Source organism: Lonchura striata, chromosome 2 (genome assembly GCF_050655825.1).
Source record: "Lonchura striata isolate lonStrDom1 chromosome 2, ASM5065582v1, whole genome shotgun sequence".
Taxonomy (NCBI): Eukaryota; Metazoa; Chordata; class Aves; order Passeriformes; family Estrildidae; genus Lonchura; species Lonchura striata.
The window spans coordinates 52,945,791-52,966,372 of record NC_140704.1 but is presented as its reverse complement, the minus strand read 5'-3'; the positions used below and the strand labels follow the sequence as shown (position 1 = coordinate 52,966,372).

The 20,582-nt window shown below is 40.4% G+C and overlaps 1 protein-coding gene across 10 annotated transcripts in view; it reads right to left on the bottom strand.

Moving 5' to 3' along the window:
- The window catches only part of GLI3 (GLI family zinc finger 3), a 204,638-nt gene that overhangs the window by 128,737 nt on the left and 55,319 nt on the right, over positions 1-20,582 (bottom strand). For 7 of the 10 annotated variants that reach the window (XM_077786302.2, XM_021531961.4, XM_021531964.4 and 4 more), the window contains one exon: positions 9,854-10,096. In XM_077786302.2, coding sequence (XP_077642428.2) covers positions 9,854-10,096 — 243 coding nt within the window. Of the gene's footprint in view, positions 1-9,853; positions 10,097-14,142; positions 14,263-20,582 lie in introns of those variants that run through there. The other 3 variants (XM_021531965.4, XM_085570407.1, XM_085570409.1) reach the window with 2 other exon arrangements.

The window sequence follows — 20,582 nt, the reverse complement described above, 5'->3', positions numbered from 1 at the left end:
ATTAGTTGCAGTTAGGTGGGACTCATGGAAGCACTATGCAGCAGGATGGAAGCAGGAAGAGAAAGCACCCTTCTTGAGTGCTTTTGGAGCTCCCTAGGAAATCACAGCTGGAAGAATAAGATTTTGAATCAAATTGCTGAGCTAGACTTTGTGAAAGACTGCAGAAAACAATGAGCAGATATAGAGTCTGAATAATAAGTTTCAAAATGGTATCACATGGAAAACACCGAGCAGACCCTGGCATTTTCTGAGCCAAGACCTACTGGCATGTGTTGCCAAATAAATGGAGCCTAGAGGCATGCTCAGAAGGAATCTGAAGATTGCTTTTTCCCATCTATGAAGCAATTCCCACAACAGGGTATTGTGTTTCAAGACCACAGAGTAATGCCAGGCTATGCACCAGGTTCCCAGAGGGAAAATACAAAATCATTTCTCAACAGACAGCACAACACACCATTTCAGATGAGTGTCCTCCTCAGGGACCTGTGCCAATACCTTGCATAACCTTAACAAACAGTATCCATGCCTACATCAATTTTTAAAGGCAGCCCAGAGGCTAACCCCTCATGGTAAGGCACGACAACCTTGTGTTTTGCCAGCCTCCAGGCACAGCCCCAGCAGTAACTGGCCCAACACAGCTCTGGTCCAGCAGGACCTGCACGCCCAGGCAATCCCCACATGTAAAAGCAACACAGGCAACACTCCCACAGGCTATTTACCAAAAAATTCCAGACAGGGAGGCTGGTCACAACACAGAGACACAGCATGCTTTAACCCAGCTGTACAGATCACCTTTTCAGCACAGAATACTCAAGAAACTCACATCTATTGAAAGAAACACTACAGCAGTCCTTGTCATCCCTGATTCTGGTTTTTAATGCACAAAGGATGAATGGCATTAGTAAATGTCAGATGTGTGTTAATCTGATAAGTAACTACTGACTTTGAAGAAACCTGCTATTTCCTCACAAGAAGCGGAAACATTTTCACAGGCCAGCACTCTGTGCTTCATTCAGGTTTCTAATTTGTTCTGTGGGATCAGATGAAGCCAAATTAGGCCTTAAGCCTTTATTTAATGGGGTTTCTTCCCGTTTGCTTTATGTGTTTAAATTAAAACAAAACAAAACAAAACAAAAAAAAAAAAAAAAAAAAAAACCAAAAACTTTTAAGAGGGAAAAAAGCACAGACCATAGCCACTGCCAGCCTCACGCAACATAAGGACTTAGATGAGCAGGATATACATCAGGCATTCCAAATCAAACATCCCAAATACAGAGCAGCTCAATAATTAACTAGCAATGTATGATTAGTGCTCCTCTTTTCCCTCCTAGTTAAAAAAAAAAAAAAAAATCCACTCCTATCATAGGGGTAATTAATGTTTTTGATATCTGGCACCAATTTTATTGTTAACAGCACTGTTAGACCAGTGGTGTTAATGCCAATTCAAGTATCGTCCAGCATGAAGAACAGCTTTGGTGCCAACAGTTTCCTATCACTGTACCATGCTGGTCCATCCCAGTAAAGCGAGCAATCAATGTTTATAGAAAATATAGGCCTTGATCCAAATTTCATTCATCCAAGTAAACCAATTCCATTTCAACAACAATATCTAACAGAACTCAAGGCCAAAGCTTGAAGCATTCATAAGTTGTATCTGTATATAGTCTGGTGAAAAAAAAAAACCCCACACAAATCAAATTCAGTACCTTTTCACACTAGGGAGTCTGACATGCTGGGATGAAATTCAATTCAACACATTCTAACTCATTAGTTATTTGCTTCAACACTTGGTATGGTGTTACACTCAGCCATTACCATAATCAGCCATTTATTTTGAAGTATTTCATATGCCATTACTTTTGGCTTGTTACCACTGGCTATTTCAATGAGGACTATAAATGGAGGAATAACAATGTTCAGCTCTTCATCAGCAAAATGGTAACATGGATTCTTGGGAATTAAGATTTTAAATTGCAACTAGCATGGAGAACAGGTAAGATAAAAAGGTAAAATCTAAGGCAACTGGGGATTATTTTAAAGTTTATTGAAGCCAGCAGCTGTTGATTCATTGAATTCACTGGGTTCTGGATCAGCATCAATCAACTGTTTCAGAAAAATGATGGCTCAGGGCAGCACTGACATGTGAAAGGGAAACTAGAATTTACGGTGGGGAACCCTCGATACCACCTTATTCAGTGTGAAACATGAGAAAAACATAATTGAGATTAGAAAGCAATTCTGTTATCTGGTAACCTATCTATTTTAAACTCAAAAAAACTGCAAGACAATAAAAAAAACAGTAAAGAAAGCAATATTGAAAGACTGTTTTGTAAGTGATAACTCTTACTTTTAAAAGGAAGTACGATTTACAAACCTGTACATACACACATTCCCACACACATATTGCCTTTCCTGCTGCTGTGTACCCACCACCACACATGCCAATGACCACATGGCAACACAGCAGCTGTACTCTTTAAAACACAGCTATGAATACTCAATATATTGAGGATAATACTGCTTCCTTGCACTGGTGGTTGCTGCCTCGGCTGTCAGCTGTATTATCAGAAATCAATAAAGGTAGGCAGTGTAAGTCTGACTGAAGAGGTAAGCATTCCTGACATGATCTCCAGACTCAGATGTGATCCACTCAGCAAACTCAAGAGCCCCAGTTTTAAGTAATTTGAGCAGTGTTTTAATAAGAGTTTAGAGAGTGCTGTGTAAACTATGAAGACTAAGAGGTAAAGAGCCAGGCTAAGAGGAAGCTAATTGTGCTGGTAGGTGTGAATAAAAGGAAGTAGAGGCTATGGCTAAGTGGCTCTCCTCCTAAGTACTGAACTCAATCAATAGGAATAAAGCTGTATCTGCCAGCGATCCTGAAAATGGTTCAGCAACCAAAGCATTTAAACTGTCATGAGAGTAAAGGCCTGTTCAACCCTGGACCGCAACAGGAGGCTAGTACTGAAAGACTTCCAGGGGACAGCCTTGAAGCTGCACTTTGACAACAGGGACCATGCTTCCTCTCAAATCTTCCCTTGACAAGTCCATGGTCAATGCCATGAAGAGAGCAGGCCCATGGTGCCCACACTCTCCCATTACTCCACCACCAGCCTGAGACATCCTCTGTGACACAATGCCCTCCTTCTGTGCCCACACAAGGGCCAGGGGGTAAGAGCAATAAAAAATAGGGCACATCCAGATCTCAAGCACCCAGAATGAAAGAAAATTAACACAAGAGAATCACGACAGGAGCATCCTGTACACATTAGCTACTCTACAACCAAATTGTTGCTATAGGTTTCTTAACAAAAGCCAGACAATGACAGCAGAGATGGAGAAAAAAAATCTGAATTAAAATGTTTGTTTTCTACATTTAGACACAACAGCTGAAGATTCTGCTGGCTATATACAGACAGATAGAGCCATCTTAAATCCCTGATATATCAGGACATTCATACAGAGTTAACAGATATGACCCAGGATACAGGGGTTGACCAGGCTGGCAGTCAGACCACTTAGGATCCTTACAGGCAGGAAAATGGCACTCAAGTTCCAATCTCTACTTAGGCAAATTCCCTCTAGTGACATTGCCCAGAGAGAATACCAATGCAAGAGAACCATCTCACATTTTTTGCCACCTTCCAGCTGCTGATGCCACAGCAGTTACATTGTAGGCACACAAGATCAGCCCAAATCCACTACAGACCTTCTGTTTTAAAAGCATTGTGACAAATGTCCATGTATCAAGGGATACAACAACTTTGAAGAAGCTTTTCATTCTCTCCTGATTTAGGGACAGTGGATCTGCCTTGATGCTCAAGAGATGGATTACATTATTTCTTGGCTTTTTCTTCACAGTTCTTACCCATGAATCTGTGGCTCTGAGCAATGAATTCTCTCTTTCTATGAAGGCAGTATACAACAGATGCATACTGTAAACCAGATAAAAAAGCCTTAGCTGGAAAAAACAAATCAAATCCATTAGTGTTTTTGTATTTGCCCTGTCTTCATCTTCCCTGTTCTTTAAAAAAAAAAAAAACAAACAAAAAAAAACCACACATAAAACTTCATCCCACAGCTTTCTTAGATGCACTTGAACACCAAAACAAGGAGACATTAAAAGAACATTTTTAATGTGCTTCTGAAAACATTTTTAGAATTTAAGTCCAACAGAATTATAGAGCTATAAATAATTTTTATAATTTCTTATTTCTGATTTAGAAATAAGAAATCTCCAACATTCTATTCTACCAAATCAAGCCAAAGAAAAACAAAAAATCAAACCAAACAAAAAAGAAAGCTACTTCAAAAAACCAAAAAAAAACCCCAAACAAATACCAAAACCAAACTAACAAAAAAAAAATCACCCAAAACTACAAATTCACCTTTCAATTGCTCAATCACATTACACTTCAAAGCTTTGCAGACACTGGCAGTTCTGGAGTCTGTCTCATGCTAAGGAGAGAAAAAATGCATAACAGGGAAGAACATATCTACATACTGTAAATCTGTAGGTGCAGCTTTTATTCCATATGAGACCATCAGAGAAAGCAACTCTAGGGCTCTCAAGAGACACTGCTGATTTCACAGGTCTCAGGAGAAATGGGCAGGAATACTTGTAATACGCAGTTTCAAAAACAACACAGGAGGTTTGGAAAGCATCTCAGAGAAGCTGTTTCGACTTAGAAGCTGCTAAGCTTACAAGGTCTGCAGCACCTTCCTAAATTTCACACTGAAGTTTCCTCTGACCACAAGTTTGAATTTGAGAACAGTAATGTTTTTTATTGGAGGCTATTGAAAGATGCTATTATATTTTAGACTTTTAATCCCAAAAATGTTTTTGCAAACACGTTAATTTTTTTAAAGACCCACACTTCAGTTGCTCAGCTGACATGAGCAGTCTGACATTCACTTTTCTAACAGAGGCTTTTTTCCTTGTGGTTCTATTAAAAGCTTTAGATTTGACTTTTTTCAACTACTCCTACTTGACAACACTTGGAAACCACCCCATAAATCACTGTCAGTAGAGAGTTTTGTTACTAGAGTGCTTAAGCCTCTCCCGTGCAAAACGCTGCACAGTTGAAGTAGGACCCAGATTCTCAGAGGCCAAAGTCAGTTTGAAACTGAAGAGCACCAAAATGTATTTAAAGACTCTGGCCATACATCTCTACAAAGATTTTCCAGTGACATTCTCCTACCATTGTCCAACAAGGCCAAGTAGAAGCTCTCTACAAAAAGCTGTCCTGGTCTCCTGTCACCAAAAGACACTGGCAAATGAGAGGTGAAAAAAGTGCCTGCTTTGGGGCTATCCAGAAGTGTCTTGGTTGTCTCTCCTGAGTTCCAAATTATGCCAGGGAGATGACAAAGGAGGCCACCACCTACCCCTCTGTAGGCACTTTCCATGAGCCCATATGCTGCTGGAGACCTGGACTGCTCTCACTGTCAAATGTGCCACACATAGCTGGCCACTGTGGCCCAAGAGTCACTGCCATGAAAAGTCATTGCTTTCCAGTTACTGCACTTTAAAACAGTGTTTTCAGTTAACAGTTTGCATTTTTAGAAACAGGCTCCAATTCCCCTTTTTTTTCCCCACACTCCCCTTTCCCCTCCAATGGGAATATTAAGGAACGAGAATTCTTGTTAATTTACTAGTTTTAATTTCTGTTGACAAGAATTCAAGTCCACCTAGTGAAGCAGCATTGTATTTTCCTTGCTGGGGTCTTGAGTTCATGTTGCAAATTGATTTTGTGGTGACACTAACGCTGGCTAATCTAACTTGGGCAGTTATGCAAGGCCCAGTCCTTACAAAGCTAAGCCCAAGAACAGTCAGTGGGAACTGAGGGCAATCAATACCTTCGGAGGGCTAATCCTATGAAATGTGCAATAAGCAGCTCCCACTTCCCCAGATAGATACAGAAGCTTCAACACCAGCAAAATAAATCCTTGGTAAGAAGAGGCGAAAAAAAGGAAAGGAAAAGGAAAAAAAAAAAATAAAAGTAGTGAGTTCCTGCTTTCAGCTAGTGCAAACTCTTTGAGATGATTTACCACAAAGAGAATCCTGCAAGGGCCATACATTCCTGTACATATAAATTTTTGGGTCAGAGCCAAGTGATCTGTCACTGCTTTTTGCTTAAGATAATTCCTCAGGTTTTGCTAATTAGGTACTAACAATTCTTTCAGATGATCTGTGTAACCCAGGGAAGAATATCAACAGTATGTTTTAAATCAAAGGGTTTACATCAGGAATGATTCATTCTTTCCATGAGGAATGACTTGTGAGACAGGCAGTCTTAGCACTGCCATAAATCTACATGAAAATTAAAATTGTGGAAGAAAATAACAAAGGCAAGTTGCTATCCCCATCTTCCCTGCCTCAGCCACAACTCTAGAGACGGAATTTACATTAACAAGGGGCTCCAGCTAGCACTGGAATTAGTGTTTGAGAAAATCAGGATTTCAAATCCTTTTAAGAAACACTGTGATTAAGGTCAGTAACTCTGCTCTCCTCAACAAAGAAAAGGAGCTAACTCCAGCTCTTCTGTCATCTGTCCTAAAGCCTTTTTAAAGAAAAAAGTTTTTTAGAAGTTAAACAAACAAAACCAGCATCTCCCTCTTCCTTTGTGAGCTGTGTTTAAACAGTGATTAAGAAATCCATAACAAAAAAGACAGAAAATAAAAATTTCTGGTTTAGGCCTGTGTTTTCCCTTTTATCTGTTGGAGGATAGAAGGCTGTGAGCTTAGCATGGGACTGTATTCCCATTCTCAGTTGCTAAATGGTTGAGGGGCTCTCTGGTGGTGCAGAAGGGCCTCCAGCTCCATAGCATGTTTCATCCCAGCTGTTTGAAAAGCTGGTTCACTTGAAACACAACCATTAACCCCACCCACACTCTGCAGGAGAGCAAACTCCCCCTCAATGAGGGATTTCTTCCACATTTATGGTAACTATTATTACCAACATCTACAACATCAGTCGTTTTAATTAGAAAAAAAAAAAAACAAAAAAATCCTGCAATGCACAAACAGACACATACGTGTTTACATGTAAAAATGCAAAGCACTCAAGTTGTTTCTAATAACTGCAGCTCATGGAAGGGATATGTATTCTGCACAGAACTTACTTAAACACTCTTTTTCTTTTTTTGTCATAAAAACATACAGATGTCTTTCTTCAAAAAAATTTTTTCCCTTTTCCTGTGTTACAGGAAGCCTGCCCACACTTTTAAATACAAAGTGGGTATAAATAGAAGCACAAATTAGGCATCTTGAAAAGTCTATATTTTCCAACCACAAGGAAACTAAGAAATTACTGTGAGTGTTTACACATCTGACTATGTTGAGTTAAAACATTTTCTATACATGTGCCCAGCAAAACTGGCAAGAAATTAAGAAAGGAAAAAATAGGCTCTCTGGTTCTTTACCTGTTGCTACAGTGTACATTATTCAGCCTTCTTCATATGGTCGACTAAAAGTGTCAGTCTGAATACAGTCGCCACTCTGATGAAAGCATATCTTACATATATAAATGATACAACTACTATGAAAATTTTAGTAAGACTGTCTGCTTTCCTATAAATCTAACTAGACATTTGTCTTTTTAGTTGTCTCTCTGTATCACAGCTATTAAAAGTAAATAAAAGCAAGATGGCTCTTTTTATGACATTAATAGCTTGAGGGACCTTATAAATCAGTGAATACAAATGTACTACTCATTACAGGAGAAGGAAGAAGGTCTGTCCATCTGATGCTTTCTGACTTAGATTTCTGCTTTAAGATCTTGTTGCTCATTTAAAATTAACTCATCTCCTGTTTCTCTGATGTCATATGGTGGGGAACTTTGGTGCTCTCTCAACTTCTGATATCAATGTTTTTCTAGTAGTCTAGAAAAACAAATGCTAAAAAAAAATCTAAAAATCTAAAACAGAGTCTAAAAAATGCTAGCCTAACTAGCTAGCATTAATGGTCACAATACAGACACAGTAGCTTCATTAAATCTTGACAACTCTTGTCAAAAGGTGAATTTGAGAAAATAAACCAAAGGAAACTTATTGCAAACCACTCAGACACATCCTGACTGACCAGTTCTTTTTCATCTGTCGGAACCTTCAGTAATTTCAGTAACGCTTTGAACAAAATTTAAGGGGTGAGCTGGCAGCTGGTCAGATGGTCAAAATGGCAATCTTTCCCACTAAATTCAGCATAACGTTTGTTGGTTTTGAGGGTTGTTTTTGTCACACATTTCATTTCTCCCCAGCTGTACTCCCTACAAACAGAGAAGCTATTTTGCTTCCCCAATAATACTAGCTTGTCTTGTTGGATTTCTTTTAAGCTAGATTTGGGCATTTTTAAACCAGAAGCTAGGAAAGGTGTCTCCAACGCCCAAGGTAATACTTGTATGCTCTGCTGCTCACGAGTTTACACTGCACATTCATGCCTCTCTGGCAGGAGTCTGGCACAGGTGTAGTGCACCAACTGTGTGCTCCTCAAGAGATGAATAACTCCTCCAGAGGGTTTGAGCACATTTGTAGGACAGCGGGAGAGGAAGGTGTACAAAAACCAACTGACTACACTGAAAAAGAGCTCAAAAGCTTAACTGCAAACTTTTTTCCTAAATACTGATCTAAACTATACAGACAACAAGTGCTCATTTTCTCAAAATATCTCCAACCTTATTAACAATCAGGCTCTTTTTTTTTTTTTTTAAAGGAGGTTGGTGAGACTTAAGGTTGTTCAAGACATACTTTGATCTGCACCCTGATGAGTGAACATTCCCCTTTGCTGCTAGCCCAACTAATGAAGGGATAAAATTAGCTTTTATCCCTGGCACTTTCTTTAGCAAAAAAACATGCACTAATCAGGTGTCCTCACTAATCAGTCGTCTGGCTAATGACCTTTTGCCTTAAAACACTAAAATTTCTGAATGATGTTAAAAAAAAGGAAAACCAATGCAGACTGCTCTCTCTTTGTGGGTCTTAAGCCCATCATCTGGAATTGGAGACTGAAAGGTTAAATGGCAAATCTGTATCCTGACTGGGTGATAAATCTATAATCAAAAGGCACAAGCCTTGACACCTCAAGATGTACTTCATTACTACACAACTAAATGATCTTTATTCTCTTTTTTTTGTAAACTAGAAACAGATGAAAAAAAAAAATTGCTTAACTCCTTCATACTTTGCCTGTGGAGAAATCCACTCCACATCTGTGTTCAAGTGTCAGTTAATTTCTTACTTTTTTATTAATGCCTGAGTGAGAATTCAGAAGTTGAAACCATTTGCCTTTCTTCCTCCCCCTTACAACTTCAGGGAACTATAGCTGGGAAAGAAAATTGCAAAAACACTCCATCAAGCCTGCATTCTCGAACACACTTTTGAATGTCTAAAAAAAACCCTCCAACACAAAACAAAAAGTCCCAAAGCACAAAAATAAGCCTTCCAATTCGCCAAATTCTCTGTGTACAGGGAACAGTCCTTCTTCCTCTCAATAACATACTTTAACATTGTTTTAAAAGAGGGATTTTTAAGGCCTGTTTCATTTTCATTCTCTGCTTGCTATAATGAGGCCCATTTTTCTTCATGTTTTAAGGAGGTGGAGCAAAACACAACCCTGGATGGCTGAGGAGGATTAGCAACAGATGAGATGTCCTGTGGAAGTCACTTTGCAGAGGCCTGCAGTAATTTCTACCTGCAGTGCAACTGCACCCTGTTTTTTAACTTCAGGAAAAAAAGAGATTGCATTTACCACTCCCTCCAGATAAAGCAGCTCTCCCTGGGGACAATGCAAAGCGACAAAATCACAATAAATTTGACAGCCTTCCAACTTTGCATCCCCAAATAAGCCAGCAGTCAATACTCACGGTAATGAGGGTCCATGTAACCGTTCCGGGGGTCCATGGTAAAGAGCGTCCCACGGTAGGGTACAGAAGGTTCGGGAAGGTGCGATATAGATCCATGGATCTCCTTCTTGATTAATGAGGCCCTTTCCTCACTCGACGTGGAAGGCTCTTCACTGATCTTGCCGAGGCCTTGCCCACCCTGCGGCTGCATTGTGATCGCGTTCCTTCTCTCTCTGTGATAGGTCTGCCCAGGACTTTCATCCTCTGCAAAAAAAACGAGGGAGAAGAAAGAGAGAAGGGAAGAAAAAAGAGAGACACACACTTTTAGCCCATTTATAGCAAATACAATAAAGAAAAGTTCTCCCCCCGCTGCCCTCCTCCTCCTGCCGGTGTAAGTTTGTGACAGGAGGTGCCTGTGTGGCTGTGAGGGATGGCCTGGGGACACTTGCCCGCTCAGAGACGGCAGCAGCCGGGCAGTAGATCACCGTCACCCATGCACTGATGCTCCCGGCAGCGGGGCTATCAATTGTGTGGGAACAGACAGAGGCTTGCTGTTTCCCTGCCTCTGGGACAAGGAGACTGGGAGCTCCCTGATAGGGAGTCAAGAAATGATTTGTCGCACAGAGGAGAAGATGAACCCCACCAGCTGGGCCTAAATCACACCCAGCCACCCACCACAGCTCTGCAGCCCAGCTCTGGGTCTCTGGGGTTTGCCTGTGTGAGGGACTGAAACCTTGCAGGGAGGTTGGCAGTGATCAGAACCAAGGCGGGCAACAGTAAAATGGGTACAGCCGCTCCAGATACAGGACCAGCAGCATCAGGCAGGCACAAGCAAGGCCACCTGCTCTGACGGTGTCGCCACGTGTAGGATGGTTGCATATATTCCCCCTACCTCTTTTTTTTCCAAAATCCACATAAACATAGCCACAAACTCTTAATGAACAAGGGGAAAGAAAAGCGGGGGTAAAATAATAATAATTAAGATACTCAAACACAAGCCCTAGTTTGGAGTAAGCCTCCAGGCCTGTGGTACCACTTGTAAGGGGACAAGAGCCTCCAGACCATGGCTCTACCAGCCTTCCTTGCAGACTGCTCTAGGACTAGGTGCTAAAACAACCCACCACTCCCACAGGAATTTTAACCCCTAGGGACTACATACACCCTTTAAAAAGCAGACAAAATGGTTCTGTTACTCAAAATCAAGATGAATGCTCCTAGGTATATTTCACACGTGCCATGTAGCAGAGTGGCTTTTCTGATATATAAGTCTCTAAGGTAAATGCTCTCTCAGTTGCATTATTGGTTTAAAATATAGATGTTTCTCTAAACAAGCATGTTTGCTTGCTGGCTGTAATCCTTGGCCAATACCAATGCTTCAGGTACAGCCTTGCTCCATCAACCACACTGCACATGCAAGTGTGCACCGATACATCTTGAAGGAATACTGATAAAGGTTCTTCAAAGTTGCTCTGCAGTTCTAGAAGTACAGAAGGAGTCTCAAATTATTAAATGCTGGGCACAAAAACAGTAACGAGAAAAGGAAATTAAAACACCCTTAGGAAATAAAGCTAAAGTGCTCTTACTCTACAATCCACATGCATGGAACAATGATTGACACCAGTGCCAAGACTGCACTTCAGTTGTCAGAGATTTGAGGTCAGGGCTAAGTTTTTACTTGTACCTTTCCCTGGTTTACTTGTTCACACAGCAAAAGCAGCAGCCAGCCACTCACCAGGTGACTACATTCAGCAAGCCTGACACCAGGCTAACTCAACCTATGTGCCTTTATATTAATTAGATTAGAAACAAGCCCTGTACATACAGATACCTGGCCATTATATGTGTAAACTAGCCACACCGTTGCTTTGAATGAAATGCTAACCAGTTTTTTCTCTGCCTCCTCTCCCCTCAAGTAGCAACAACACAAAAACTCAGCAGCATTGCCTATTGAGCACTTAATTATTTTTCTATCTCCAAGTATTATAGCAACCAGGGTTTGCTGACTTATCAGCATCTTCCAGGGGCAGAATTCCTTTACAGACAGTAATTCTACATGCAGAGCTTTTCCATGGTTGGGTCTGGGAAGAAAGAGTTAATGGAAATAGACAACAACATTACAGAGTTTAAACCCTTTGCCCTTTTCTACTTTTTATTAATATGCACAAGCATTGGTCCCTGCTCTGGATTAGCAGGGTTTAAGGTTTCAACTTTTTACACTGAAGCTGGTTTTAGTTAGAGACCTGCAAATCAGGGACTAAAACTTTAAAATTTATATGAGGTTTTCAGAAACCTGCTTGTATAACTAAAAAAAAAAAAAAATATCACCCGAAATATATATTTCCCATCAGGTTTCTCTTTAGCCAGTCTTTTATGTTAAATTTCAACCTAGAGTGAACTTTCACTGATGAGATGTAAACTCCTATAAAAACAGGGTATTACACTTCATTTGAAATTCTGACAGACTCTTAAGTAGAGCAAGCTAACCAGTGCTACAACAGTTCAGAAAGAAGAAAGCTAGAGTGATTTGTGGGGCTGTATAATCACTCAGATGATCAGATAGGATTTCAGTTCTTTTACTCTTCCATATAAAGATAATACTTGTTAAAACTGCCATCCTGGGATACAACAAGAAGCTGACATCTGTGTGCAGGCTCCACTTTTATACTTTTCTTCTCAAAACATGCACACATCATGAATCAAGGTACTAGTGTTATGGAAAAGGCTGATTTTTCAAATTGTTGAATGAAATTCAAAACCTATCTTCAGTAATTTAGAAACTAAAGGGAAAATATGGTTTGTTTTATTAAGCTTTTCCCTTTTTTGGTTACTTGAGAAAAAAAAGAAAACAAAACTATTTTTCCTTCTGCATCAATGATCTCTCTCCCCATTATAAAGTTACTGTCATGTGCCATTACAAGTCAAAAGTTTCTGTATGTTTTCTGCCACACAAAAACTGTCCCAGAACCATTTAACTAAACACGATGGAATTTTTGCAATAATAATAAGGCTTATTCATCAGCCAAACAGCTCGCTAAGCATTGACTTCACACCACTGGGCTGCTTTGTGACAGGGGCCAGATGAGAAATTTGACAGCACCCACACTCCAGGATGCTAAGAGCCAAGCAGTTTGCAGGAGCTCCCCCGGCGCCGAGCGAGAAACTCCTCTTGCAGAAATGCTGCCGACTGTCACGGCAGGCGAGCCACTCCAGTGCGCCAAAAGGGGAAAGCTGTCTAATCTTGTTCTGGTTCAACTGAAGCTTTCAATAAAGTTTCAAGAGTAAGTGCGGGCAAGGCGCGCCAGGCCAAATTATTGACAGAAACACACTGTCCACCATGGCAACAAGTGGGATTCTAAAGCAAAAATGTAAGCAAATAGCCCACTTCTCCAGCAGCATCTGCCAAAGGGGTTTTACAGCCAAATAAGTGAGCACTGTTCTGTTACTGCTCTGCTCACATTTTAGAAGTGACCAGCTTTAGGGTCAAAAGAAACATTTGATTTATTAAAATGTTGCAGAGACACAAATGCCAAAGCGAAAGATGAAGCTGGTGGCAGCCCACCAACTCTAGTATAATTCCTCCCACCTTTTGCCAGTGTAAGAGTGAAGGGTTAAATAAGAAAAGAAAAAAGCAATCATGGCCAAGAGCAATCTGCATAAGCTTCTCTTTCTTCACATACACCCTTTCTCTGACTTAACAAGCCAATAGCCAGAGACGCATGTTAGAAGTGCCCAGTCTTGAATGATAGCTTTAATCCAGGATTCTCACATCCACTGAGAAATACCTGATTTAGTTCTGCTATTATGATCAGAAGCCAATTTTATTAGAAGTGCTAAGCACCTCACTTAATGGAGCACCTCTCAATCAGAAAGTTTTCTCAAAAAACTCACACTGGACAGCATGCCTGAATAAACACACTTTTAATTGCATAGCTAATTTACTCAGGAAGTTAAAAAAAAATCAGCACAAGCCAATACCTAACGCAAAACTCCTTTAAACTTTCTTTACCTGTTGAACTTTTTTGCCTTTTTTTACTATGGACCAAGACAAAGTAGAAGCTATTTTGCTTTAAACCACTTTAAGTGAGCAACTGAAAAAAAAGTTGAAATCTATTGATAGAGCACACTTAAAAGTAAATCTCAACGCACTTCAGAGACACCCTGCTTAAACAAAACAACACCAGTCCAGTTAGATCTCTTAATATATTAAGTTTCATCACCATATTTCTGCTTGCAACTTCCAGACAGCATTGCTATCTCATGAGAGATCTCACAGCACTTCAGCTGAGTAAGAGAAAAAACAAGGTACTTACAACTCAGTCCAAGAGACCCTGCCTGACGTTCCCTCTAAGCTCTTCTCTTGACCAAAATCCTCTGGCTACCAGGACATGGGCATTCCTCCCTCTTTTCCTCCCTCTCCCTTCTCCCCCACCACCCCCCCCCCCCCGCCCCCATCTCCCTCCCTCTCTCTCAAAGGCAGTGCTTCTCCCATTAGAGGAATTAAAAGTGGTTGGTGCCATGCTAAATTTAACAAGCTCATTAGTATTCTTCCTGTGTGCTTCCTAGTGAACTCTCCCTATTCAAGCAGCTCTCTCTAGCTGAGGGGTCAGGCGGCTAATCATTAAATCAAACTAATGTCACCCTATCACAATCAGCCTAAGAGAAGGACGGTTTATTATTTCAGTTTATGCTAAATAAACGGTTTTACAAATGGTCTCCAAGCAAGGTCAACAGCAGCTTCAATTACAAGACAAACTTAACAAGAGTTGCTATAAACCAAGTGCTCCATATTGACCTAAGCACAAGCTCGGCTCTGCATATTGCCACTAGCAGGATTGTACAGGAATGCATATTGTAAAATAAAGGAAAGGGTAATCTTTTCTTTGCCAGAATTTGTGACTGCACAGAGACTGCTCATTCACCTCTCCCCAACCAGATTGCTGCTCAGCTCAATTCACCCCACACAAAGGCTGAAGACCAGACCTCAATGGACCGAGTGAAACATGTTCAAAACTAGGCTCTCTATTGTGACTGAATTTCTTAACATCTTTTCAAAAAGCGGAGAATGCCTTGAGGCTAAAGGAAGAAACAGGCTAATGGTGAATTGGGAATACTGAGCAAATTTCAGAGCCCTTTCCTCCTAGCTTTTGAGGTTGAAAGCAAGCTCTTTCCTTTCAAGTTTCAAAGTCCTTTTTCCTCCCGCAGTGTCACAGAAGGATTTGAAAAGAAGGTAATTGTGCTCACAGTCCCCCTGATCAGAGCTTACGTCCTATTTCTGGTATTTCAGAATACTTCTTGCAATAATGGTGCATATAGCTCAATCCCTTAACCGTCCTGCACTCTGCAATTGCTCATTAAATGAACAATTGCTGGTATAAAATGCCTTTTATGTTCAAGGTCTGGATATAAGATAAGCATTCTAGTACTCTAAATTTGGTTTACTAAGGAAACTCTCCATCATTAAATTACAAAACTGAAATCAGAATATCAGTCTTTCCCAGAAAAGTAGCATTTTAGATGCTGTGAGCCAGAAGGAAGGGGGGAGGTAGAATGCAAAAAAGATTGACTAGTTAGATTCTTAACAGAACAGATACCTAAGTAAGAAAGCCATTTCCTTCCCATTTAAGAAAGTCTAAGTTTTTGATACCTGATAGTTTCTTCCTTGAAATGATGCAATAGACCGATTGCCAGGCTCATTAGGACACCTGTACCTGCATCTTCTTGCACACACACACACTTTTCACTACTCTCTGACCACCTTAAGAGCAACATCAGAGGAAACAGATTTGTAGGATTGTGCCTGCCTTTAAAAACAGCATGTGTTGTAAGCGAAATTTTGTTTTGGGTGAATAGATGAGTTTAAATTGGACACCATGGTCCCAAGTTTGTTATTTTCCTGCATTTGGAGCACCTGCACAAGAAGCACTCTGGAAACACTAACATAGATATGAAGAACGATGCTCATAATTTTAAAAATAGATTCCAATTACACAAGAGGCTACAAAATCTGCTAAATAACAATACTGTACTCACTTTATTTGCAATGCTTAAGCATACCTTATACAAGACTTTTGTGCTTATAAATAACATACATTATCTGAGCTTACCACTGAAAATGTATAGTTTTCTATTCCCAATTGCAATGGATTTTTAGCTTAGTTATTTTTTCTTAATCCTGGTATAGTATTTTCCAATTACTGATTTGTGGTCTTTGGAATATGAATACACAGCTCTTTTGCAGTTTTGTTTGTTTGTTTTGAAAAATATGTGATTTTTTTTTGTTGTCAACTTTAGCTTTCACTGGAAGAAAAAAAATTTATTAAAAAAGGAGAAAGGAGACCCGATCTGTACAATATCTATCTAATACTCCACTCACACTCCCTTATTTTCCTCAAAAGACATATACATTCATTTTTGCTGCATCTGCTGTACAGCTTGGTTCAGTTCCTTTTTTGACAGTACAGAGGAGGACAGAACACAGTACATCAATACAGTGCCTATGACTTTGGAAACAGAGCCTGATCATGCATTCCTGAGTCAATGGCAGAGCTCCCACTGACCTGGAGGAGACAAAACTGGGCCTGTACGGTGTTCACACCACTCCAACACTAAACCAACAACACACTGTTATCAGGAGAACATCGCTCACAGCCATTTCCAAATGTGTGAGCAGCTCTTCCCCAAGACTGATGGTGAACCTGAGAATGGGACAAAGCAGCTTAAAAAACTCAGGTAAACTTGTCAGACTTCTAAATCAGAGAGAGTCTTGTTAATAGCAATGTCTGTATCTCAGTTTATCTCAATCCAGATAAATTTACAGTGCTCGTTACCTCCTCAGCTACTCCCAACTAAAACCAGCCAGCTGAAGCTAAACAGACATATAGGAAATTATGTTAAATAAAACCACCTTTAAAATTCCATACAAGTAAACACCTATTGCATTTAACCGAGAGTCTGCATCTACAAATCCCTGCATCAGATCTATAGGGAAATGCTAAAAATCTCATATGAGCTGAAAAAATCCTACTAAGGAAACACAAGAGGCAGCTGTAGACACAGCTAACTACACACAAAGGCAGAGTGCTGTGGAAACTTCCTTGTCAGTCCCAGGACTCAGCCTCAGAGGGCGGATAAAGAGCGCAGGAGGCAGGGCTGGGCTGCTTTACACATCTCGCTGATCATGCAGGACATGTGGAAAAAAAAAGGAGTAACATTTAGGCATATGCCTGAAGTTACTGACCTGGCACTTGAGCCATCCCAGTCTCTTCTTAGGAACAAGCTCCTGAAGTTGCTTGGTGTGAATCAGATTCCTACAGTATCCTGTTGGCCAAGTTCCCCTCCAACTGCCTAGATGAACCACAACTAGCCAAGACGTGGAGCTTGAACCGTGCAATGCCCAGCCACAGCCCTAACCTGCAGGGCTGAGAGTCTCTGGGAAGCTAATGGAGGGACTAATTCTCAGCAACTTGCAAGGTCAGCCTCCAAAGAAGTTGGAGCCTCACTTCTGAACAAGCCCTCTCCCAGCCCGTTTCCACACGGGCTTTAAAATAACAAAAACAAAGAACTTAAATCAAAACAGCTGAAAACCATTTTCTCCCTTCCCAAGTTCAGGGCTGCATGTTTCTCCCATGGCAGACAGTGGATTATTGTGGTGATACTTAACACCGCTGGCGAGTGCAGCCCCCAGCACTCTGGTTTAGGTGTTAGTGACGACATCGACTGCAGCAGGAGAAACACTAAACCCTACACCTAGGTACCAAGCAGGTGGCAAGATTTTAAATTTACCTTCATGGGGCCTACAAGGCCCAAAATTTTGCTTGCTTTACTCACACTGAAATTCTGGGGATTCATTGAAATTACTTGTGTAAGTAGAGCAAGAGGGATTCATGTCCAGCATCAGAAATGCTCCAACCATTGGGCACAAATAGCCTGTCTGGCAAACGCACTGAAGATGTTGGTTGGCACATGGAAATTCCATATCATTATCTTGATGAGAAAGGAGCTCTTAGTAGTACCAGTGCTTTGTAACTCCAGTGGACAAGAAAAAAAAGAAAGCTGTAATGCAAAAGTAGAAGACATCTGGAAGTAGCATTAATTGTAAAATTAACTGTAGCCTGTCATTTCTCCATTTAAATTTACAGAACTAGAAGGCAGTCAAAAGCATTTCCCTTTCTTGGTATAGTGAATTTTATGCTTTGATTTTGCTACTTGAGGACTGGGAAACTCAAATGTGAAAAAATATTTCTTTCAATAACAAACTTACTTTTTCATTTCCCCTTCCAAAAAACTGTTCTACCTTACAAAATTTAGCAAAACTGTGAATTACTGTGCAATGGCCTCGGTCTGCTGATCAAGCTTTGCACTTTCAGAGTATCTCCAGGATTGTTGCGCTTCTTCAACATCTGGACTGTTCAAAGAGCCAAGAGAGTCAAATATAACTAAAAGACAACAACAGACATCAGCATTTGACCTTTGGCAACTATTTCTCAGAAAGAAAAAGCTTCTCAGCCTATTGTAAAACTCTCAAAAGGATCCTGATTTAAAAACATTATGAAGTTCCTTCCATTAGCCAGTTATTAGACTGTTAGTCATTGCTTACTTTGAGCAGGCTAATTAGTTACATCAAAGGCGCTACAATAAATTCCCAGGAGGGTTTTCGTGGGGGGATATATTTCTCAACCATCTAATAGCACGTTTATGCCTATCTGTGGGTAACTGCCTCATTTCACTCAGACACTGGGGGACATATTCTGTGCTGTCACTTTCTACCAAGCCAGCAGCAAGACCAGGCCTTAAAGCTGTTTGAAGCCTGATATAAATTTGATTACCCATGCTTAAAAGCCACAAAAGAGTGAAAGAGGAGTTATAAACCCTTTGGTGCACCATCTCATTTTGCAGCATCTACAGCACAGATACCATAGCCTCGAGAGAATTAAAAAAAAACATTTATAGCATTGCATATGAACAGAATTATATTTCTTCCCTTCTTCCTTGGGTGGTTTCAAACTGCTAAATGGAATCATTATCAAATCACTAAGTGGTTTGCAACAACCCAGGCAACCCTTCAGTTTAGATGGCAGATATCACCTATTTAGTTGTGAAATTTACTTATTGCTGCATCCTTTTGCACAGTTGCAGTAACACTTTTGTTTCCATTATATCCCTGTACTTCTGGTCTCTGAAAAAAAACAGTAATTTAAAAATATGTTATGGGTTACTCTGCCCTGATTCACAGTGGCTGCAATCTCTGGACAATTATTTCACCCAAGTTTTCTAAGGGCAAACTTTGAATACCATATACATTTCTCTATGCAGATGTGTATGTGCTTCTGCATGCATAAGTGTGGTCACAGGCACCTACAAATTCAGCTCCACCTTACATTCCATAAAATCCAACCAATTGCAGATGCGTAATACATGATAATAATAGTCTGCAAATAAGTGTCCACACAGGCAGGCTGGATACCTCAATGTAGAAATTATATTTTTCACAATTCTCATCAGTAGTCCAAATAATTCAGAAAAATGCTGCAAAACATTGTAAGGTTTATAGCAAAGGATGTTTTCAAACAAAGAAAAACTCTTGAGCCTTGTACCCCAAGCAATTTGATTCTTTGACATTAGTGCACTAGTTTAGAACAGCAGTGCTACTAATACACGGATATTGCAAAATATTCCTTTTATCAACACTGCTTCTCTACCAGGAATATATTCTGAATGCCCCAAACCTGGCTTGTTTACCTCTAAAGCTAAAGCTCAGGAGCTTTCTTCTTTGTCTGGAGACACTGCTTACAAAAGAAAAAAACTTTCCTTAAGCCTTAAGAAGATCTTGATTGTCCCAAAGACCAATCTGGTTTTCCTCCCCTCTTCTCATTTTCTTCTCAGTTTTCTCCACTAAAGAGGATGTACAAGCTACATCAGAGGTGTATACTGCTATACTCTCATAGCTCCTGCCTTCACGTTCCAGTCATCAAAAATACTGCTAATAGCCACAGCAGGCAGCCTAGGTCCCAGAATGAGTGCACGAGAAATTAGAGAGCCTCATAGGAAAGGACAAAGCAAATTCTTCATATGATGATTTCCCCTGCCCTCGCCTAGGGGATGGAATCCTCTCAAAAGCTTTGGATCTTTGGATGTGTGGAGTTGGAGAATTAAGACAACTAACTACCAGTCACTGGCTTACTTGTCAGTGCCTCTCTCCTCCCTTCATCACTTACACTGCACACTTCTGACCAGGCTTTCCATCCTCTGGCAGGCTCTGCCAGCCCAGCCTGCTACATTTGAGAAAAGGCAAGAAAGCTGAGACACATCAGCTTTTTCCAGCTTCTTGCCACAAATCCACATGGGGAGGAACTGAATGCCAACCAGATCACTATATGGATGAAAAGAAGTTGATGATTAATGTTTTCTGTTGAGTTTCACGGATCAGCAAAACTGGTTTTGAGACTTCACTTTCTTGATTATTTATGCATTTGTCTTTCTAGCCTTAATGCTGGATAACGGATTTTAAAAGACAGTGAAATATTGGCCTCAAGCTTTTACTGATTAACTACATATAGGTACTTAGATGCTTATAACTGCCTTAAGCAATATCGTATATTTCCACTTATCAAAATGCAAATGGGCACCTGAGATCACAAAGACAGACAACTAAGAAAAACAATCCTATATTCATGAAAAAAATGGCAGAACAATTTAAAACAGCACTCTCCTCCTACTACAGTAGCCATGCGAGTCCAAAAACAGCATTCTT